General features: G+C 46.7%; 1 protein-coding gene across 6 annotated transcripts in view; it reads right to left on the bottom strand.

Moving 5' to 3' along the window:
- ARHGAP40 (Rho GTPase activating protein 40) overlaps positions 1 to 23,365 on the bottom strand; it is a 42,428-nt gene extending 19,063 nt beyond the window's left edge. The window contains exons 1-3 of one of the 6 annotated variants that reach the window (XM_040608968.1): positions 23,277 to 23,365; positions 22,539 to 22,650; positions 279 to 481 (exon numbers count right to left, since the gene is read on the bottom strand). In XM_040608968.1, coding sequence (XP_040464902.1) covers positions 279 to 459 — 181 coding nt within the window. In that variant the 5' untranslated portion in view covers positions 460 to 481; positions 22,539 to 22,650; positions 23,277 to 23,365. Of the gene's footprint in view, positions 1 to 278; positions 482 to 9,682; positions 9,930 to 17,773; positions 17,976 to 18,019; positions 18,465 to 22,538; positions 22,651 to 23,276 lie in introns of those variants that run through there. The other 5 variants (XM_040608966.1, XM_040608967.1, XM_040608965.1 and 2 more) reach the window with 5 other exon arrangements.
- Positions 23,366 to 24,094: the final 729 nt, after the last annotated feature.

Below are 24,094 nucleotides of genomic sequence, written 5' to 3'. Positions count from 1 at the left end.
ACTTGGTGGGGGCTGCCTGAAACCCCCTGGAGCCTTGAGCGTATTCCTGATGGACCTTTAGCATCAGCTTTGTTTCAGCAGCTGAATGCAGACCAGGCCAGCACTCCCCTTCTGCAGGGCACTACCTACCACCCAATTAAAAATACAGCTCTCTGATCTGACTGGTAATATTCTAACCATATTCCAACAGGTTTCCGAATCATTCAAGTGCATAAGCAAATTTTCTCTGTAAGATGTCCATCTTCCTCCCCCCACTCCCAACATTTTTGGCAACCTACCCTCTTGTGTTTTGACATCTGCAAGGCTGCATTCCTCTTGCTCGGCTTCAGCGCTCTGTTTAATGTTCTCTACTTCCAGCCAAAAACTGTCCATTGACAAGTTGTCCAAAGACTCTACCGTGGAATTCGTGCCCTCTGACACCAGGGATGCCAAAGGGCTTTTCAGAGGAAGCTGGCTCATTTTGCAAGGGCAATTTCTGGTACTGAAAGAGGAAGAGATAAGGAGAGAGAGACATTAAGCTACACGTACTCACATACGACATTCACATGTAGCGGTCTTCATTGATTAACAACTGCAACAAAAGCCAAACAGAGGTAAGTGCTAGGCTTCCTTTGGTTAGTGTTTAGCACTAACAGACAAGGTTGGGATCAAGTCCACTAGGGAATGGGAAAAACTGCTGTCCAAACAAGCAAGAGGATGCAGTATCAACACGGATTTTCCGATGCTGTCCTTCCAGTGACCTCCGAGACACCACCTACCACTCCCACCCTTGCTTCCAAGATCCCCTGCAAACTCGCACAGATATCCTCTACGGTCATGGACAACTGAGATGCTTCAAGCCTGGTGCACACGTGCTGGGATTATCTGGCACGCACAGCAAGCCCAACAGCTCCCCGCCGCAGCAGGCTGAACCCAGCAGCCTTGTCCTTCGTTTGCAAAAGCTGGCACAGCTCCATCTCCTGCATCTCAGCTTGTGCAATAAACAACTCTGATGCGTGAGGCCCTCTTTTCCTGACCAGACCAGATTTTTCAGCTGTGAAACAACACAAGTGTCCTGGGAAGCCCAAACATACAGAATTTTCTTACCAGTCTGCTGATTAATTCATGGGTGGCCGAAGTCCCAGCCCGGCCTCCTTTGGCTTTCAACCTCCGTGCAGAAAGCTGTGAGGTTCTCAACAGCTCATAAAACAATGCCTCTCCTAAAATTAATTTTAATTTTCTTCAAAGGGTTACAAGCCATTTAAACCCTGCTGTGTATCTTTTTCAAAGACATTAAAAAAAGTGGGGTAAGCAGAACCTACTTATGAAGACACCTCAACGGCTCAACTTAAAAATACTAAATTAAAGAGATCGCACACTACGCTAACCCTGGATGGTTTGAAAACCACCTGTGAACAGCCACTGCCACCACCACCACCCAGACCAGAACTGCTTTCCAGTTTCACAATAAAAAAAGCGCAGATTGAGTCTTATGCCTTGAAAACCATGACAACACAACACCCACAAAATGCAACTAAGCCTCCTAACTCCAGAAGGACTTAAAAAGTTATAGATGGGAAAATATCTGGAATGTTTTAGCTCCTTTTATTCTGGAAAGCCATTATTAGCAGTTCTGGCACCAACTTGCTTCTGTTAGAAGAAGCATTTCAAGTCATAAAGGGCTAAGTCTGAAGAATCTAATAACTAAGAGGCATATGTTGTAGGATATTCTGCACTTACATTTACACATGTGCAAGCATATTGCATTCATACCTTTTTCTAATATGCACATAGTCAGTCCTTCTCTTCCAAAGGTCAGAACTAAAGCAATAATCTGGTTCCAGGATCGTCTAGAGCCAGACATGGTGTTGAGAATGAAAATAGGAAGGTTTTTGTTTGCTTGTTTTACAGGAACACAAGAGTGAAAGATTGAAAAGAGCTCTGATGCCACTCAGCCCACCTGTGACAAGGGCAGAGGTGATCTGCTTGTTTACTACCCATCCCCACTTCTCCCACCTTTCCTATTCCTGGATAACCAAATAACAGGCCTCCAGCTGAGATGCCACTTTATAGCCTGGCAGATCACTTAAATAGTCAATCTAAGATTTTAACAATATTTTTTTTATCTGCATAGCTCTCTCTGTCCATCTCTCTCTGTTCTACTACACCTACATTATTTCCCCTTTCAAATTTTTACTTACATCTTTATCCAGTAGGAGTTAAAACTTTAGATCGCATCCTCCACGTTAACTCTTCATCTTTAGTACTCCTTTCCATTTTCTCACATTTGCCAACAGCCTTCTTGTGAAAGGATTAGATTTAAGTGAAGCCACTTTGCTAGCATCGAAAAGACCATTTAATACCTTGCCTTGATATCTCACTAGAATTCTACTACACACCAGGCAACAGAAATCATCACTTGCAACATGAAACCCACCAGGAGGTTTTTAGATTATCTTGAGGGACTTGGTTTTGGCTGTATCAGTGCTAGAAACGCTGGCAGCCCAACTTGCACTGAAGAGCAGCCTCACAGAGCACACCATCATGTAGGTTAAGGAAGCACCTTGCCAGCTCTCCTAATTGCTCTCCTAAAGGCCCTCAGCAGGCACCCAACTGCTCTTCTTGACCTCAATTATTGCCCTATACTACTGTGGGACCTACGTTACACAGATTAAAGCAGCTCTGAAATGCACCTTTCCTTCATGTTCAGCTTTAGAGCCTGCTCATCTAACATCCCAGAAATCTCCATGGATTCATGCTAAAACAGAACTAGGGTTTGCAGATCTAGCAGAACCTACCCTAGACCTGAGGAGCAGCTTGCACAGCCTGCGTCACACAGCTATGACAAGCCCCTCCCCACACCTGCCTGGAAATAAACCCACAACAAAACATTAAGCCAATGTAAATACAATCTTCAGCTTTTTCAGAAGGGTGGCTCTTGAGTTGCTCTGGGTGACTTGTCCAAATACCAGACCCTGAATGCAAGTTTTAGTCCGGGAGATACTACAACTAAGTGGAGTAACACTTATTTAAGGCATTAGGGCGTATTCCTGGTGCACATATGAGAAGGGTCACGCCATCCTTACAGCCCAGGTTTCAGGCTACAGCTTTGCCAGCAGTTAATTTTGATCTTCCAGCACCTTCAGTCCATATGGAGACAACAGAGTACTGGTGCCAGGATACAGCTTTGCCAGACAACAACGGGTACGGTACCGTGATCCTACTCCAGCATGTGCTGCCGTACCACCCACAGTTATTTTCCTTCCTTCCACAGCTGGAAATACAGATGAGCTGGCAGTGCTTGCACCGAAAAGCTCCACAGGAGGCACGCTGTATGCCTACTCTTGGAGAGCAGTATTTGAACTACTTGTGTCTCAAACAGCCCAAAAGCCATCCTAACTTGTTTTCGACCCCACGGGCTGAGGCACTGAAGCCTATCTCACCAAGGTGCAGGATGCTCATGCCGCACAGCAGCAGCAGGATCCAAACCCCAGCTCTACAAGTCCTAAGCTAGCACTGCTGTTCCTGTCTCACGGAACACCACAGCAAAATCAGGCCTTCACCTTTAGAAAATCTTTTATTTTCTGGCTTTTTTTTTTTTTTTCTCTTGAACACAGGGCACAGTGCTTTACAAATGCAACCACCCAGGTGGAAGGCTAATTTTAGATTCAGCGCACCTAAAAGACTGTTCTTCCTCATTGCATTCCCAAGTCAACAGAGGGCAACCTGTGACGTATAAACATAGCAACAGTTTAGATTGAAAGTGTAGATTGTTGGCTTTAAATGTTAATTGCTCAGTTGTGACTGGGCAAGGAGTAGGTGGAATAATCAAGTTCACATAGTTGCACTGTCAGTGTAACAAAAAACTTAAGATTATGAAGTTTTAAAAATTAACCCCCCCAAAAGCAAACTGGCAGAAAGATCCAGCTAAGGACAATGGTAAAGGAATGACTCTGTGGAAAGGCTGACCATCCTAGTGTAACCTTCTCGGCTCGTTCAAGAGCAGAGCCAGTTTTAGAGGGGCTCAAGATCCATTCAGCTGACTCGCCTAACACCTTCAGTCGAACCCTGACTTAACCATTAATAACACAGTTATGAGAAATGAGGCTGGCATGGACCTCATACAGTTAATTTTCTTACTATTATTTCTTCTATAAACCCCCTCTTTGAAGGGCACTGGTAGCCCTTAGCAAGACCTGCACAGACTGACTCCGAGTGACGGTGGCTCACCCATCCTGGGCTAGGATACGCAGTCTCAGAGTAGTTTTTTGATCTGATCCTAGATACTCTTAACACATGACAAACACATTGCAAATACTCATGCAATTCTTGGCCCTCTTGAATACCAAAATAAAATAAACACTGTTGCTACGCATTTGATCATGCCAGGTTTGAATCATTCCCAGCACTGAGCTTCTCAAAGGATCCCTAGCTGCCTTAACTACCTCATCGCTTGCTCAACATCCTTCCCTCATTGAAATACCTCTCGAGCAGATGAATAAATAAAGAGGTTCCATCTCAAGCACTTCAAACAGAACAGAAGGTGACAAGTGTAAGCCAAGAAATGGAATTCCTTTAATATTGGTTCCAGAAAAAGCTAAGATGAGAAAAAGGCAACGGGAACAGAATAATTAAGTTATACAAGGCAGCCCTTCCATACAACAAGCACCTAGTTTTTGAAGACATTTCCAAAGATCTGGAGCAAGCACAAAGGCCCACATGAAACAAAGAAACAGATGGAAGGAGTCTGAATTAACCTAAGCGCAAGTTAGGAGCAGCACACCAAGGTACAGCATCATAGCAATTCAGACCACTAGCAGGAAACACAAGCACTTTTGAAAGAGGAAAATATAATAAATTATTCTATCAACTGGCTGCAGCATTTTGACAGATGAAGACACTAAGTCAAGGAACAAAAATATGTTAGCGTCACAATATACACACAACTTACCAGCTTTCAATTTACTTCAAGGTTGAAACCAACTGATGGGTACTAAAGCACAAGATCAAAAGAAACAAACAACAAGGTCTATGTGGTACAAGTCTATCTTCACATTGCTTCCAAGTTCCTACCTTAAGCAAGCAGCCTAAACCCAAATGAAGAACGGTGTAGTTAATTCTGGAGAGAAATAATGACCTAAAGATCAGCCCACCACAGTTCATGATGATAGGTTTCCTTGTTTAAAATCACATAGTAGGATGAAGGCATCCAGAAGCAACAGACAGAAGTATTTGAAAAACTGGAGAAAAATCTGAAGCAGTAAGTCACATATCTATAGCTATATATATAAAAAATATACATAACTATAATATAGATGCCTATAATACGTAACTATAATATAGGCACCTATAATATATAACTATAATACAGATATCTATATGAAATATAGATACAATTTGCTCACCGAAAGCATTGGAAGTTTAAACCTCAGTCTTTCAAAGGCATCAATGCTAATATAAGAACAGGTCCCTGTATTGAAGAAGTCAAACAACTTGCTGTCAAAATCTTACATGAAGTACACATAAGTGGCTATTTCATCCAGACACACAGAATTACACAGAACTGTATTCCCAGCACAGATGGCAAATTTATCCAGGAGATGCTTTGTGGACAAAAGCTCCACAATTTTTCTACCAAAGTTCTAAAGTTCTAAACCAAAAGAAAGCTCTACTACAAAACTTTAACGCCTGCCTTTGTTGCCCTTACAATCCCCCAGATTTTGTACACAAAGCACTACTGCAGTTTACTTTTAGGAGAAAACTGAAAAGCACATGGCTGCTTCACATTCCTTGGACCAAAGCATAAAAGCAAAGACATACAAATTATCAAATCACTGCAGCAGCGATGAACAGTAACTCACCCAATTGCTCTTACCATGCTTTACTTTAACTAGCTTAACTAAACAACTAAAGACCCAGAATTAAAGCAATCTTAGAAGCAGGCTGCCACTGCTGACATACATCTTGGAATAACCTCTAACCATAGAGTATTTGCTCCTATACCTAGTAGTTTCACCAAAAGCATCCCCTACGAGAAGTCACCGTGCCTTTAGCCCAGGCTACGCCATACAGTGCTGCTGCCAGCTGTCACTTATATTCACATAGAGGCACTTTATCAAAGACTTTGCACCCATGGGACAGCACACTTGAAGGTCGGTGGGTATAGCACCAGCAGGAATAGCGAAGACGTCACTACTACAATTTGCTAATAAGATTACAGCTTGTTTTCAGTAACACAGCAATCAGTTCATCAAGATCTTCTATTATGCAAGCAGCTCAGGGAGCAGCGTCATGTAAGGTTGTTTTGAAGAAGCCTGTTCTGCAAGTGATAAAGAGGACGTGCCAGATAGCTCCGCATGCGTGGAGTAATTCGTACTCCACACAAGCTCCAGCTTTCCCCTGCTCCAACAACAACAAAGCGCTCCCCAGCTTCTGTCCTGGCATTCCCAGCGACGCCAGAAAGACAAAACAGCAATCCTGTGCCCAGTGCTTTGTGGAGGGAAAAACGTGAATCCTGATGCCTGTGCACAGCTTAGCGCCTCCATCATTTTCTGTGCTGGACGCAAACTCCAGAGGTTACCCCCGCCACAGCACTGGGAGTTTTAAATAATACATAGGTTATAACTTACCCGACAACAAGTGCTTCTATCAAAATATTGAAGGGCAGAGAAACTCCATCTCAACATTGCTGTCTCAGGCCTTCATCTGGAACAGATGTGCCTGCACTGGGTCTAATAAGTGTCTAAAAAAGCAGCTAAGGGGTAGCGAAAGCTGCCTGTAATTACAGATGTGCCTGGAGGTGTCTCAGACCAAAACTCAGGGCAGAACACACCGGATTGGTAAGCCCATGCAGATACAGCCACATTAAAAATATTCAAAGCCACGTTTAGCTTAGTCTATTAGCTGGGTGTCTGTCCCACCATGCCAGGGTTTGTTCTGGCTGCAGAAGACATCAGCCACGCTCTCTGTACGTGGCCTTTTGTTTCACTGTAAGGTCACTGCAGACGAGGCTGCTGTTCACTTTCCCTGCACCGGCAGGGTAAGCCAAACAGGAAAGGGCTTTCGTTGACACGGAAATCCGGCTGCGGGAAAGGGGTACCTGGCCAAAACAAAGCTTTACTAGTACTGCCATCTTTAATGCAATTACGAATTGATAAGCCTGATCTACGGGATGATTAGATGAGAATCATTAATTAAGAGGTGGCATTCCCATCTCTATTTCCAACCTCACACACTCCACTGAATCCACAGTCATCTAAACACACGGGCTTCGTCCATCCAGCAGCCCCAAGGACCTGGGCTGCCATTCACATCCCACCTATTGGCACAACACCAGGATGCCAAACCCAGAGACCCACCAGCGTGGGGCTGCAGACCCCAGAGACCCGCCAGCTACAGACGGGGGCTCCCACATACTTGCTCTTACCCACTCCTCCTCCTCAGCTCCCTGTGGCTGCCGCGAGGCTGAGCCTGTGCACAGGATTCCCACCAAGTGGCAGGCAGGGACTCGCTGCCCTTCGGTGACTTGGCTGTCACAGCCTGTAGCACACGCTGCCAGGGGTTTTGCCGAGGCCAGAATGAGTCAATACCTCCCAGTTACTAAACGCATCCTTGAAACATGCTACCGTTACGTCAGACAAGACGCCCTTACTTCATTTCCATCACTGCTGTGACTTCAGGCGAGATGCTCAACCTCTAGGGACCTCAGAGGGACAAAAGGGGTGAGGGACCACAGGGCTTTCAGAGGAAAGGCTGCTAAGTGTGTCTGAATCCTTTATAACAGGCTGTGAACTTACGATTGTTCACGAACGCAAAGGCTTTTTACAAAAGCAGATTCACACATACTAAATATTTGTTCTACAACTTCATTAATGTTGAACTTGGAGTAAAATCGGGATGACAGGATTCATTTTTATTTCTTCTTGTAGCCCATTCTACCAGCTACACCATTACAGCAGAGAATCAGTAATGCTAAGTTGCTGCTCAGCTGTATGGGAACAGGAAAAAGACTTTGAAGAGATCACCAAGAGTAACTCGCTGACCACAACGTATGGAGGGGTTGCGAGATGTCCTGGCATCCAGCTATGCATCCAGCTGTGTGAGAGAGGTTTGGGGATGCAGGAAGACAGGAGGGACAGTCATAAGCTCCTTGCTTGGATTTCTCCGGTAAGAGTTATTACACCCAGTGCTTGGCTATTACATTGCCATAAAAAGCCTGCCCTTGGTTAAGATTTATAACTATTTTTATAACTAATAACCAGAGCGCTGCTGGCAAGCCCAGAGCCACCAGCCCCAGCCACAAGCCACCTCAGGTGCCACAAGCTTTACAGCACCAAGAGGAGGAGCACGAGGGAGGAAGAGCTGGCTCAGCAATGGCTTTTTCTCAGCGGTGCTTTGGAGGCATGACACCTTCGCTGCCGGGTAAGCCGGTGTCTTGAATGGGAACCCAACGAGCATGCCACAGTTACTGCTGCAAAAATAAACAGTCATTAAAGTCAATTAATTAGAAGACCAGGATGGCTGGCATATCATCACCTTATTGTATAGGCATGTTTTAGGTGGCTTAGCTACACATATACATACGGGACGCGTTTCACCTGCTGGTGAGTCCTGAATGAACAGCTGCCCGTTGCCACTTTTTAACTAGGAGTTAAATATTTTGGTAAATATTACTAGGCAAATTTGGGGTTCCTGCTGCAGTGCCTGGCCACAGAGCTGTTTGGCACCAGTATGGCCACCAGAATTCAACTAAGGTTTTTGCCACACAAGTTAAGCTGTTACTGAATATTTTGATTTTTACCAAAGCAGCCCTGCAATACTCAAGGTGTTAGTCTAGTTCTCTTACACATGGGTAATTTTAAAGTAATTTGCCATATTATTCCTGTGTCAGTCCCCTTAAGATTATGATTTTTTCATATATATATATAAAAAAATTTTTACACCTCAAATTTTGACTAGGATCTTTTAAATATTTCCTTTCTTGCTTCTACACACAAAGTAAAAGCAAACTAGGAAAAATGAGAAGTCAGAAGCATGAATATGGGAGCTATGGTTAGAAACTAAATCCCTGTGAGTACATTCACACAAACCAACAGGTTTCGTTTACTGCAGCAGGGAAACCTTCTGAAACTTGCTGCAACATCTAGGCTGAAGCAAATACATGTTAGGTGAGTCTGAAGTCACCTAACATCCAGTAAGCACACACACAGTACTGTGTTTGTCAAGCAAAGCAGTTCAGTTTTCAGTTCTATCTTTTAGTACGCACGCTTTGCATGATATTTATAAATAACCAGTTCTTAACCTTCGTACAGCACTACAAATCACTGAACAGCCCTCAAACCCCGTAAGCTGCCAGGGCAGCATTACCACTGAATCACAAGGGAACAGCCTGCATTTTAGCCCCCCTCAGCCACACATGCACCCCCAGGTCCCACTTCCACAGCTTGCTGTGCTTGCCCCAGTTAGAGAGTGAATTAGGGGAAAAAAAGCTGGGGGTGGGGGGTGGGGTGGGGTGGAGAGGGGGTTAGTAGGCTTTATTTCAGGATCAAGGCAGTCGCAACACCGTTTTAAAGAGCATGTTATAGCCTGCTTACCTCTGGAATCTTACTTTCTTTCCACCTACCCTGCCTCGCCTCTCAGCCCTGCCTTTGGCAGGGAGAGCAGCCACCCCCCCAGCACACACACCCCCAGCCCCGCTCCGTACCTGCCACTGCTGCCTGGCCAGGCAGATGCCAACACCACCCAGGGCCTGGGGATCCCACTTCTGGCCACCCCGGAGCTGCACGTGCGATGCTTGTCCATGTCCCGATGGGAGAAGAGCAGCAGCCAGCCTGGCCGTGCCCCTCTGCCCACGAGCCTCGCGGCTGATAACGAAGAGCTGCTCCTTGTCACCCCCGCGGTGCTGACTGGAGGCCCGTGAGCATCCTTCTCCTCCCTCCCCGCATCCACCCGCCTGTGCGGACAGAGCAGGAGTGGTGTAAATCCACCTGAGCCTTCAAGGCAGCAGTGCCCGCGGCTGAGCCGCCCACGCCTGGGACGCGGGCTGAAGGACACAGCCCACAATCAGCATCCTGCTCTCGGAGTAAGCAGAAAATAGCAAAGAGTTGTTCCCAAGCCTGGGCTGAAGCTGAGGCTTGCTAAACATTAACTCAAGCCTCAGCTGCGTGAAAAAGTAACTCCCAAAAGCAGCACCAGGAAGGGGGAGTCAAACAGCGTATTTGCTCCTAAAAATTGTGCTTCTCCGAAGTAAAAGAACATGAAGAAAAGCACAAAGTATCTGCCTGGGGATTTGAGGGGGGCAGCAAAAACCATGAGTGCTTATTAAAAAAGCAGATTCAGTGTTTCCTGCCATAGTTGAACGATGAGCAAATCCCAGCTGGGTGTAAGACAGTGGTGTTGAAAGAGCAGCATAAACCCATAACACCCACAGAGAATATTTTGCAAGATCCAGATCCTTCTCTAAAACCTCATCAACCAACCAACAGACACACGAGCAAAGGGTTAAAGCCAGCAGATTCCCCAGCCATCCCTAACAGGTTTTGTTCTTTCCTTGTTACTCCATCCACTAAACCTCCTTTCACAAGAGGTAACTTCCCTCTCTTTTAACATTCACTATTTTTAATCCCGAAGTCAAAGGGACAAGTCATTTCTTTAAAGTTTCCTTAATGAAGGCGTGCAAAGCTTCTCCAGCACAGGTAATAACCCTGCTCTGTGTTTCCAATATTCCCAGTAAGACTGGATGTATGGCTCAGCCTGCCCTGCCTCCAACAGCTCAAAGGGCAGCAGTAGCTATTTTAGAGACAATCCCTCCTAAAAGCCTGCAAAGAAGCCAGCTCGGTTTTGTTTCTTACCCCTTAACACAGCTATTTTTCCAGCCACCGCTTTAGCCCAGCTGTTTCCACCCCACCCCACGAACACGCAGCCAACCTCCCGCGGAAGGAACGCTGCCCGACTGCCCAAGCTTCGGTCCCCCGGGGCAGGCAGAGGGAGAATCTGGGATGTTTACAACTCTCCACACTAAGTATGCAAAAATATTAATGGGAATTTCCCCAACCCCTCAATCTCTTTTTCTCCTTGCCCTCAATTCCTGAAAAATTTTATTCCTCCCCCCAAAATTCTGGACACTTGTGACACAAACCAGGAGGAAAGCCCGCCGGCGAGAAGGAAGGTGGGTCTTGCTCCAGGTAACCGAACGTGGCTGTGAGAAAGCTCCTCTGCCCAGCCGGAGCTCGAGCTGGCTTCCCCCGTCTCGCCCCGGCTCCCAGTACACCCGCTGTACAGTGGTGCACAGACATTCTGTGCTAGATTTCTTATATAGCTTGTTCACTACAAGTGGCCCTAATGAGAATCCTAAGGGATCAAATTCCAAACTCGGGTTATCCATTTAGCTCTTCCCCTATCAGCTCCAAACCCAGGCAACCTGCAGAACACACCAGCTTGTGAAATTCAGTTATAACCAAAGCTCACCATGAGCCACAGCTTTACAACAGCACTGTGTTATCCATAGGCAGCAAGCACACTGTCATAGAACAGGGTCAGAAGGGACCTTAAAGATCACCTAGTTCCAACCCCCAGCAGAGACACCTGCCACCAGCCCAGGCTGCTCCAAGCCCCGTCCAGCCTGGCCTCGGACACTGCCAGGGACGGGGCAGCCACAGCTGCTCTGGGCAAACTGGTCCAGTGCCTCACAACCTCACAGTGAGGAATTTCTTCCCAATATCTAATAATAAAAATTCATCCAATAATAAAGACCTTAGCAAGGTGCAAAAAGCAAAGTAAACCAATTCTGATGCTTTTATTCAGGTACACAGACAATGGTTGCTGCAAAGCTACATCAGACAGAAGCGTACATCATCGCGTGTGACCACCCAAACTGCCCAGGGCTGGAGACACGGGAGGGGAGAGCAAGGAGAGACGACAATGAGGATATCTACAGGAGGAAACGTGGCTGCTCTAAGCTTTGCTGTTTTTACAAACTCGGGAAAGCGTTCTCTCTGCCCAGGGAGCACCTAGCCTTTCCAAAAGCCTTCCCACCAAGTGTGCCTTGCCCTGGAACAAGCGGCTGGGTGTCAGGCCATCCCTTCTCCTGGACACAAAAGCACATCTAAGCTGCCAGTACTGCAAGTAGACGGGCACAACAGCCCACAACTATATTTCTTTTATTTTCAGCTACGTTCCTTCTCATTACATTTGATAACTTCAGCCAGCTGCTTGTACTTTTTGACCCACAGACTTTCAGACAGACAGGCTGCCAGTCCCTCATATGAGCGAGCTTCATCTTCACAGGTTTCTAATGCAGCAGTAATAATTCAGCCAGGTTTGTTGCCCAACTGAGACAATTTTAAAGTATCCAGAATGAAAACAGAATTCTTTAACAATATATTCAGCTTGGCCTACTCATCTAAAGCAGTACACAAGCACTACAGAAAGTTTAAGATCTCTATGGATAATAACAGCTGCACTACTACCTACAGCCTTTCAGACTCCTGTCTGGACTTTGGTTATTCATATTATTTGAGAGAAGCAAGCTTATTTCCTAGCTTGGGAGGAAAAAAAAAAATAATAAAAAGAGGTGGAGGAATAGGACATGAGGCCAGCTGAGTCTGCATTTTCGGACAAAGTGAATCAGGATAAATATTCCAGCTCTAGTTTCGAGCTCTCCAGCATGTTTCATGCTCCAGGACAGTCTTCCTGGCGTCATTAGAGATGAGCCAAGCTCACTAGGACGAGATCATCTGGATCACAGGAGCTGAATCTTACTCAAATATGGGGACAAAGAGACATACCAATGCTCTCAGCAGCCAATTAGTTCAAATGAAATCACTGATACAGATCCAGCACTGTTATAATCACAGCTCTAATGCACAAGTTATTTCTGAAGGTATCTACACATCCTGCCAAACTGACGCAACTTGGCTCGCTCAGTAAACCTAATTTTTTTCAGGACCAAAAAGGAGGGGGAAAAACATCGAACATGCTTTTGGATAATCAGGAATTTCAGCTGGGCAAAGCAGGTGCTGGCTGGACACCTAAAGACTACAGGAATTCTCTGCCAGACCGCAGGGATCCCAGCAGGCTGGGAGACCTGCCTCCAAACACTGTCTGACAGAGCTCAGCGTCAGTGCCGTCAGGTCAGCTTGAACACAACGTTCATAAGCTGCATCACAAGATGCTATGGCAGCATTATGTTTTTCAAGTATCCCCAAAGTAATCTGTTATCAAATGCAAATAAAGACATGGCAATGTGAAGTAGAGAGGAAAAACATGAATGTAGCTGAAAGCTCTGTCGTGTAATTCGTTTTTCTCCAGCAAGTTTATTTTTACAGAGTACACAGTATTAGGAAAGCCTGAAAATAATATATCCCCCCTCAACCCCATCAGATAGCAAGAAAATCCTCAAGCAGCGTTACCTATCCATCACATGGACCCATTAAGATTAAGAGATTATTACAGTTTCTGAGTCACCCAGGCGGTGAGATTACCCAAGTCCCAGCTTGTTCCCAGTCTGCCAGAGAGGCAGCACCCAGGCCGCGGCTCGGGGCAAGGTGCTCCATCACAACCGCATCTGGCTAGCAGACAGGGCTCCCAGCAGCCAGCCCCGCACGGCCGCTGGCTCTGCTCTGCCCGGAGCCCGGGGACCGAACAAGCATCTCCGGGCTCAGCAGCTGTCAAGCTACAGCCACAGCAACGCTCAGCCCCTGCAAAGTGCTTCGGCCCGTGACTGCTTCACAAGGCGAGACCCAGCGTGTCAGCCTGCTGGGAGGGACACAGGCATGCCCAGGGGAGCTGGGCTGTCAAGCCCAGTGCAAGCGCAGGGGAGAGGCACCCCCGTCCCCGACTGCCCAGCATCGCCCCGCGACCCTTCCTGCTCTGCCCACACCGGGGTGGCTCAGACCCCACGCTGGACGGTCAGACCTCGCCTACTGTAAAACCCAACCTGCCTGCGGCCGCGAGCTGCACCTCGGAGCACATCGTCTGCTTTACTGCACCCAAGCGTCGTAACAAACAGAGGATTAGGACTTCAGGCAGCGGACAAACAGCAACAACAGATGTTTCTTAAACTGAGATTGTTTGTACGCAGATGGCTGTTAATCTCACATTAAAAAAAAAAGCACCAAACCCAAACACTGGGCAAAGGAGGGATCCCTGGTATCTGGCGGGTTGCGATGCTGTAGCAGGACTGGCTGGCTGGCAAAGCCAGCGCCGCTTCATCACGTTTGCATCGGGCCAGCAGCTGTGAGCAGCCATCTCCACCAGGCAGGGCAGAGCTGCGTACACAGCTGCCTCAGCTGCACGCCCCGCTTCAGTGTCATGGCTTGGGAGAGTGAAAGAGGCAGGGGGGTGCAGGGAGGATAAAAAAAAATTGTATACTTCTTAGACACAGATGTATATTCAGATAAGTGAACTGCAATGTTGCTTAAACCTAATTACTACTGTAAATGTAATTTAAACCACTCAAAACATTCCCCTTGCTCAAGGAAGAGCTGTAACAATAAGAGGAAGCACTAGGACACAGCAGCTATTCTTAATACTCAAAAACACTTATTCTGATGAATAACCAAGACTTACTAATTTAAATTGAATATGTTTCTGCCTCCTGGGCATTTTCAGGTGGTATAAAATTATAAGCCTTAGTAGGTTTCCAAGGATTACCTTGTTTACCTCCTTATTCAAACACGTGCCTGATACCTACCGGGTACCATGCCATGCAAAACTGTACCTTGCTGGACACTAAAGGCAGAACAAAGTGACTGGCACCAGACTAATAACCAGCAAGCTGCTTGTTCACTTCCTTCAAACACAGGGAGCTATTACCACTGCAACCAGCTGACTAAGTGCCATAAATGCCTTCTAAGGTGTGATGGGAGACAGGCAGATGGGGCAAAGGATCAGCAGTCAGTGCCCTCCCGGACTGCAACAGGTAACACCATCTCATGCCAGCCCAGCTGCACCAGTCAGCTCACGTGGGACTGGAGCCCGCGCTGCAGAGCTCACCTCCAGCACCCCCTTCAAGGAGCACTTTGCATCTCCTTAACGTTCACAGAAAAAGGAATATGCAAGAGCTCAAGTTCCCAAGCTCACATCCCAGCCCATTTTGCAAACCCCATTTTGATTTTTGCAAGTTGGATTTTCTGTTCCCTTCTGGGAAATGGATGGCGCAACAGAGCTACGGATAGGACGAGTGTCAGAAATGGATTATCTTACTCTGCTGCCCCAGTTCTCAGCCCAGAGACGTGATAGATTAGGTTGTCATCTTGTTTATTTCCTGCACCATAATCACAAGCAGCAGGATGGGCTCCATAGGCTGAAACCACTGTGAGTCAGTGTGTTTTTGGGCATCCATAAGAGTTACTGCCCAAAGAATGCCAAACATCCACTCCTGAAAGAAGTCATGCCCATGGCACGGCCCCACGCTCAGTGCAGAGCAAATGGTTTGGAGCTACCAAGGGTATGAGACAGCTGAACAATAGCTGCTGATAGCTTGACTCAGATAAGCTATCAGGGAGGATGGTAAGACAGGGGGAGGAGAAAAGTAGGAGTGACTGGTCATAGCTACACAACTAGGCTATTTATTAAAATTAAAAGTGAAACACCTAAAGACCAGAGTGTGAACTAAGTACAAGTGCAGTTTTCAAACCAATGTCTTGTTTAGGGTTTTTTTTGATAGGTTTTAGTATCTTACAGTTTTAAAAATCTCTCCAGAAGTTTTTATGTTGGGTCAGACTGGCTGAAACTACTTCAGAGATCAGGCTGGAACCCCTATGTGTTATCGAAGCTTGTCTTGTTGAATGATTGCAATAAAAACTAAATACCTAAATACTCCGAATTCAAGATCCAGAGAAAAATGCTTACTAAATAGGTCCCCACACATGTGGGTATAGGGCATTTATTTGGGGATGAAATGCCCCCGTGCTCATGTGTGGGTAGGACATCCATCTGCCTCTGAGCAGGGGAACAGAACAATACCCCCTCTCAAAGGGAGCGGTGTTTTTACAGATCCCGATTGCTCAATCAAGTACTTCCAAAAATAAAAATAAAATGTAATGCAGCCTAGTAGCAGAAGTTCCTATTTAGCAGTCAGGCAATAGTAAGTGCCAATTATTCCACTCATAAGCAACAGTTGTGCTTGTACTCAAAAGTCTCATCATTTATCCTAACACATTTCTGTTCTGCTTTGTCATCTCTTTAGCAGCAACAAGCCCACATCACAAGAAAGCCAAGCTTCTCTGTGCAGGGAGATTACAGGCAGCCCATAATTTGTATTTACGGGCATTCTCATTTGTCCTCTAGAAGAGAGCTGAGACAGAAACAGAACTGGGCTGCTGCTTTAAAGGCTCAGAAGTTAAAAACTCAGCTGTCACTATTTTTGCTACGCTGGCACCGTGCTCTGAAGTCACCATGCAAGAGCTTGTCTGTACTAGTTTTGTCTATAAACGACGCAACAGCTGGAACAAAAGTGGTTCAGATGCTGAACCTGATTGCACAATACAGCTCACAGCTCTTACAGAGCTACTAGGAGTCAAGAGGTTGTTAACTCATTAGAAGAGGGCTTGTTTCTCCAAAATATTAAAGACAAAGTTTAATCCCACGAGTCTTCATGAAAACCAGGATCGGAAGATCTCAGGCATCATCTAGGACTTAGGGGCCAATGAGGGGATACAAGAACTTGCTGCAGACATTCCCAAACAGCTTTGTGGTGCAGGATTTTGAGGAAGAACACCACAGGGCAGGGTGAGGTTAGTGGTGCAAGATCATCTCAAAGGTCAGTCAGGGACCAAACTAGTGCCTGTAAATCCCCACATGCTGTTTACTCTTGTATAAAAACCCACTGCTGTAAATGCAGGGCCAAAGAGGACATCAGACATACAAAGTCTCAGGTATCAACGTCAAGTGATGTCGCAAGACAGATTTTTATTTTTCAGTTTGCACCTGGTGTGCAAGTTCAGAGTAATGGAGCGCAGTTGCAAAGGAAAGAAGATGACACCAGTAGATCATCCACTGAATAAGCACTCTTGAATCCAACATGTTAAAAAAGAAGAATTTCAATTCAGGCTCACAGGTGAGTTGAAAACTGCAAAGATTTCATAGAAGTAAATCTAAAGACACATATACAAGCAGACGAACTATAGCAACTATGTTTTACCTCACAGCTTTAGTTAGTCTGATGAACCCAGCTGACGTTCAGGACTGTATGTTTTAACCAGGCTGGTCTAAGCAACTAAACTTTTGTACAAGGTTCCTTTTCTGACACAGGCATCACTTGACTGGCTGCTGACGCAGCTCCTGCTCAGGTTTTGGCCCAACACACAGCTAACGCTGATAGAGCTCAGTCTGACCTGTGCTGGGAGCAGCACCACTGGGCTAAAGCAAGAGCTACATGTACACCAGGTACAAAGGAGAGGGGGAGATAAGACCTGCCATCCTTGCAGCTGTGCAAAAGCAACTGTTGGGCAGTTTCTGGTAAGACTGAAACTCTTCAGAATTAACTGGAACAACCCGCAGGAATGGCAGACACCAGACTTCCACGATGGAGGGTGTGAGCCCATCACCTTAAACAAGAAGCTTTCAAGCTGACCCACCAGCATCCACACTGCTGAAGCTCCCAGGCTTCCCCCTGTGATAGTTATACAGTGACAGAGGAGGAAGGATAAGCATGCTCACCATCAGCTGGGAAACTGGCTTCCTCATAAGCACGCGAGTTAGTGAATTTGTGAAGCAATGAAGCAATGAATTAGAGAATGAACAAGTTGCACAAGCCCACCAAAAGAGGACTGAACCCTTGTTTGATTCTTACCTAATGAGCTCATGCAATAAAGTTGGATTCACAGTGTACATCCTCCTGTAACCTTGGAAAGGTCCAAATGAACCGTGACACTTTACTACTGTCAGGAAAAGTACTCATATAGGGTGAAACGATATTCACCAATCCCCAGCTACCAACCAAGCCGCAGCTTCTTGACCTTTATAAAGACTAGTTTTTCTTTCCCATTTGCCTTGTTAACTATGAGGTAATGCTAAACCATTACAAAATTGCACAGACCTCACTAGCAGAGTTCAGAGGAAAGCCTTGAAGCAGCAATTCCTGGTCCTACTTATAGATTTACTTCCCAGTTAGGCTTTCTTTCAGTTAACACATCATTGCAGCTAGAATAAGCTTCTCAAAAAGCCGTTCTCCAAAATGATTTTTCCGGGATGCGTGCTGGTATTTAATAAAGCCTTGAATTCTTGCAACAATCCCAGCAGCTCTGTGCTTGCTCCAAACTTTTCCTGGCATCCAAACATCCGGCAGCTCCCTGCCTGCTTTACGTTGGCCAAGAGCGTAGGAAGCGCGAAGTGAATGAACTCTGAAACTCTTGGACTAGGAATATCGTTAGGAGGACTGCTCCCAGGAGGTATCCTTCCTCTCCTGTTAGTCAAAGGAAATGCTGCATCTAAATACAGCTGTTACCTTTATCTGCTTTGACCCTTCTTATGCAGAAGCTGGAGTGAGTCCAGGATTCTGGAATATTTGACCAAAACAACAGTATCTCTGATCAGCTGCAGGGATGTATATATTGCAGCCTTATGTCCACCTTCCGCTATGAGGCATGCAAGGATTTCCTTCCACTGTGTCAGCCCTGCTGTTTTCAAACATTAACATTGTCTGAGCTTTACCTTGACTGAGAAAAACAACTTTCATCAGCAAAGCTGTATTTATTTGTTGCCTAAAGAGGATATCCTTCCAGTTCCATTATACATTGGTCACCTGCTATGGACTTTGCAAGAGTTACAGGCTGCTGTTCCCTCAAGAGCTTTTACCGGCACCCTCAAGGCAAGAAATACTGTTTCCATGTCCAGTGTTGGTCACTTGGTTAGGGTTGTCAGGAATACCATCAGGCAGGAGAAACAGGGGGTCAGGCACTGCCAACACGCTCAGCTGTGTACATACAGAGACACTGAGAAACCTGAGTGTCCCCCAGGACCCCTGCATAACTGTTAATGTGGCAGCAGCGGAGAAAAAGTTTTGAATGCAGTTGAATGGCAAGAACCATCAACAAGACAGCCTCATACACCAGCTTCAAAGCCATCACACAAAGTCATTTTCCCAAACCAGCAGAGCTACAAACAGCCCTCCAGATGCCCGGCACCCCAACACGCAGCCTTCCTTTCCTCGTGTGCATGCTTTCTGCACACACCACAGGTTTACCGAGAACTGAAGGTTAAGTTAAAATACATCTGTTACGCCACCTCCTCTGGGAAACAGGCACTAACTGACCTCACCTAACTCAGAAATGAGCCCTTGCAGAGAGAAGAGTGCAGAGGAGGGAGTGAAGACTGCTCTGCATTTGTGTCATTCCACTGTTTCTTAGTTACAGCGATATCTCCCATGCTTCATTAGGTGACCTGGGCAGGGATAACTGAGAAGTATGAACCAATAACTCCTGGTCAGGAGCCCGCTGTCGCCGATTCATTAGTACACAGGCTGCCTGCTATGCTACTGTGGTCGAGCTGGCTCCTGCCCCTGCCCTCACCACCTCCCTGGGCAGCCTCTTCCCAATACGCACGTGGCAGTAACATGTCGACACCAGCCTCCACTGCTAACCCCAAGCCCACCATCCTAGAAGGAACCTTCTACAAAAGGGAAAAACAGGACAAACTGATAAGTACATCAGTGCCCCAAAATCAACAAACCGTTCACCCCCTGGAAGGGTGCTTGGGTCTCAGCCAAGCTGGATGCCGAAACACGAAGGTCTCGGCTGTATGTTGTATTCAGGGTCACTTCCTATGCTCAGGCTCCACCACAGGACGGGAGCGTACCTGTTCATTGGACATCTCACAGACCATAATCCACAGTGTTCGATTCAAGTAGCCAGAGACATTGCAAGTTATCATAGATGGACAAAATTTCATACTATATAAAAACTAAACAACTCTCAGGCAACTAGTGAATTAATAATAGGCTTGCCAGGCATCACACATGAATATGAGGGTCCTGACACTTCTCCCTCTAGCAATTTGAGAAGACATGAAAGAAAGACCAGAATATTATTTTAAAAGGTCCTCCAGTGCAGGTTGCCCTATTATTTTGCTGTATGACAACAGCAAGGTTCCCTTCATACATAGCTAGCACCGAGGATTTCCTGAGAAAGATCCTCATTTTGTACAAAAGACCCAAATTTTGCAGACAGCTCAATGGTACAGGCACTAGCAGCACAGGGGCTGACGGAATAAACTATGCAGATGGAAACAATTATTTAGGAGGGGAAGGACTCCTGCATGCATGGAGCAACATCTCACTAAAACCGAAGCCTCCCACCGACACATTCCAGACCCTTGGAGTAATCTGCTTTGGGGAATATGCTTTAAACTACATCAGCTTTTGTATATCTTTCTCCAAACTCCTTTGCAATCGCGAAGCACACTCCCCTGCAAACTGACCTAACAGTCTTACCAAACAGCAACAAATACCAGAAAGTATTATAAACATCTGAATCTAAAACCTATTTAGAGGCCAAACTTTTCAAGCAACAAGCTCTGATTTCAGACAAGCTTTTCATGATGCAACACACCTGGAAGGCCTTACCCACACAATTAATGATGCTGCAGTCAACAACTTCTGCCCAAAGTCCATGGCATAAAATAATGAATAAATCATGCAGGTCATATTTGATGTGTAGAATATCACAGTGCTTATATAACTCAAAAATCAGGTTTCTTAGATAAAAACAGAACTACAGAAAGGAATAGCACTAACTGATTAGAAATATCTAATTAAGGGTAGTCCTTTCAAAGCAACCACATTAAGAATATTTCATATATGTTGCAGGAGAATAATAATCCCAGCAGGTTTCAATTAAGACTCACTGCCATATGGATTTTACATCTGCAGCAGGAAGGCTCAAACACCATGTCACAACTAAGACATTTTTATGTCTCCAACTGAAAGCACTTAAACTGCTTGGAATAGAAGCATAAGGGCCATAACATCCCTAATTAAACAAATAATTTGCTCAACTAAGAGCCTAAAAGACCTACTAAGCTAGAATATACTGTATTCTTGGTCATGCATTTCAGCCTCTAACTTTTAAAGGATACGAAAAGCTAAGAGTGCTGAGCACGTACACTTGCAACCATTAGCATCCCCCTCGCCCAGCCAAAGGAGAAGACCCCAGTGCAAGCCATGCAAGGATTTTTAATGAGGCACTAAAGGGGTGGGGGGCCCTTTGCTGCGAGCAGAGAAGGGCACTGCTCCCTGGAACCGTTCACATGCACCATCACAAGCACAAGTGAAGGGCTCCTCAGGTCACCACCTCAGCCAACCTCCTGCTTAAAGCAAGATCAAAACGGAAGCCCAGACCAGGATGCTGAGGGCTTTGGCCAGTTGGGTCTTGTAAAGAAACGGGGTTTGTGGCACCTCAGCCCAACACTGCCCTGTACTCGCAGGGAGGGATGTTCTTCTCTAAGGCAAGCTGGACCCTCACCCATTTCAATGTATAAAGCTTTGAAGAGCGACACGATTCTCCATCCACTTAATCAAAGACGCTATGAACTAGAAAACAACACTTACGGGTTTTTCCTTTCAGTATCAGAAAATGTTTTAATGAAGCCAAGAGCTACGCTGCGGCTGCTGCGCCCTCTTGGGGCACACGGGCCCACGAGCCAAACCAAAATAGCGAGAGTTATTTTTCTACATGCAGCTGGACCCAAGAACCCCCATTCCTATTTACTAAAAACACATGTGGGCCAAGTTAAATCATCCCATGACTCGTCCGGGAGAGGGATGTAAACAGCCACAGCTCACCCAGCTGTTACCAAGACAGGGCCCGCTGACAAGCTGGGGATCCCAACATGCTGTGACATACTGCTTTCAGACACGTTTATCACTTAAATCCATCAAAACACATCAGGTCACTAGAGTTTACACTAGGTTAGGGTTTGGGTCTTTTACCAACTTCTTCCAGAGTTTTGGGCTAAGGGGTACCTAGGTTTTCCGATGTACAATGCTTCCCAATGGAGTCTTAATGTTTAACAAACCCCACCCCTGTAGCATGCTGGCAAAGTAAATGCTTTACAAGTAAGAAGGTGGTGGGGGGGGAAAGATTAAGTGATGTGCAAAAGGTCACAAAACTTCTACGGTACAGTTTGTTATATAGACATGCAGGCTTCTGTCTCCCAGGAGGCTTAACCTGAGCCAAAAGAAACTACCAAAGTGCAGTTCTTACTCATGCTGTGCTCATTTTTTTGGTTTTTTGTTTGTTCGTTTTGGTATCAAACTTTTTCAGCTAAGAAATCTACACGCTTGCTACAGTATTAAACTGCCCTGGGACAGAGGGTGCTGGATGCAAATGAGAAATAATGCTTTGCACCAGGTGAACAAGATACGAATTAAATCCAAAACTATAAAGAAAGCCTTCATTTAAAAAACAAACCTAAACCACGTATTTGCAATCACTGCAAACAATCACACTGGCAGGAGCTCTACTACAGTACCCGAGTCCACAAGCTCCAACACTCCTGCTGACGCCCAGAAAACACCTTCTGCACACAACAGTAAACAGAAACTAAAGCACAAAACTCACCGATGCTACTCAAGCGCTTGTGGACTACAAGGCAGCTGAGAGGCGGTGCTACATTCGCACCGTGAGCTCCAAATGCTCAGCAGAGGTAGGCACGGGGGGCAGGCATTTGCAGCTAGAGTCAGGGAATAACGTGTTTTAACAAAGGTGGACACAACACGAGGTCTACACGGTTCAAACGGAGTCCCCACGTCCGCAGGTCTGGGCCCATTCTCCAGGTCAGCCTCACACATCACCAACCCCTCGCAAGAAGCACGGACCCACAGCAGAACCAGAATGGCCTTTCCACGCTACCTTTACACAAATCCCCACACAAAAGCTTTACTCTCAACAGCCAAATATTTCATTGTGTGTTATTCCTCATAGCTCAGAGGCAGGAAACCCAGGTGTAAACCACCAGTGCCACCAGCATAGCTGTGGTACTGGGGAGCTCTGCAGGAACTAGCAATCCTTACAGTAGGCTTCTGAAGCAGGTTTTGCTCACTGGCACCAGCCTCCTGTTATTCCAGTGCCACTGTACGGGACAGCCAGCCAAGACTACAGCTGCTCTGGGTGTATTTACACTAATTTTTTTAATTTTTATTTTTAATCAAATGAATTAAAAATATAATAAAATAAATGTTTACTAAAAACTACCCAAGACATGCATAGATACATAGATATATACACATACATACACACACATCCCCTTGCAACCCAAGAAGCAGCAATATCCTGCCAGACCTTCAGTTACTGACTCACCTCAGTTCATCTACTTCTTTGCAGCAATGATCGTGGTAAGACGTGTTTAAGTTGAATTGTGCCGGTTTGGCAAATGCCTCGCGATAGTAAGATTTCTTGTTACACAGAGATGAAGGGTCGAACGTACTCCAGCAGCCCGACCAAGTGAAACCCCACCGAGACAGGAGGCGTACCCGGCGACTCAGCCACAAGATTAAATCCTCGCCAAGGTGTTTTGAGGCGCACACAGACTCGGTAGAGAAGGAAAAAGGAAAGGGAACAACCTGGAGCCTGCCAGCCAGCGCCCTGGGCGGCCCAGGGGAGCCAGCCCCGCGGTGGCACCAGGGGGGCTGCAGCTGGAGCCGCTCCCCCGCCGGGCGGGAGGAGCCAGATTCTGCGGGAAAAGCAGCGATGCAGCCCCGAACCACACCAGGGCACGTCCCGCAACCGCAACCCGGGGCAGAGCCGGGGGCCCTGCCGCCCCCCAGCACAGCCTACCTGCTCGGGTCCGCGCGGCAGCGGGAGCGGGGAGCCGGGAGCCGGGAACTCTCCCGGCCCCGCAGCCGCCGCCCCCGCCCCAAACCGCCCCGGAGCCGCGGGCAGGCGCGGAGCGAGGCGGCCCCCCCGCCCGTCCCTCCTCCCTCCACAGCGCGCAGGCGGGCGGCGGGCGGGCACGGCCTCCGCTTTGCCGGGAGCCCCGAGGCGCGGCCCGGCCCCTGCGCGCGCTCCCGGGGGAGGGGGGGGGGGGGGGGGGGGGGGGGGGGGCAGGGGCAGCCCCCCTCGGGGCCGGTCCCCAGCATCTCTCAAACACCCCACCGGTCGCTCTCTGCGAGCGGACG

The sequence above is a fragment of the Falco naumanni genome, chromosome 10 (assembly GCF_017639655.2).
Source record: "Falco naumanni isolate bFalNau1 chromosome 10, bFalNau1.pat, whole genome shotgun sequence".
NCBI lineage: Eukaryota > Metazoa > Chordata > Aves > Falconiformes > Falconidae > Falco > Falco naumanni.
This window is presented reverse-complemented; position numbering and strand designations above follow the sequence as displayed.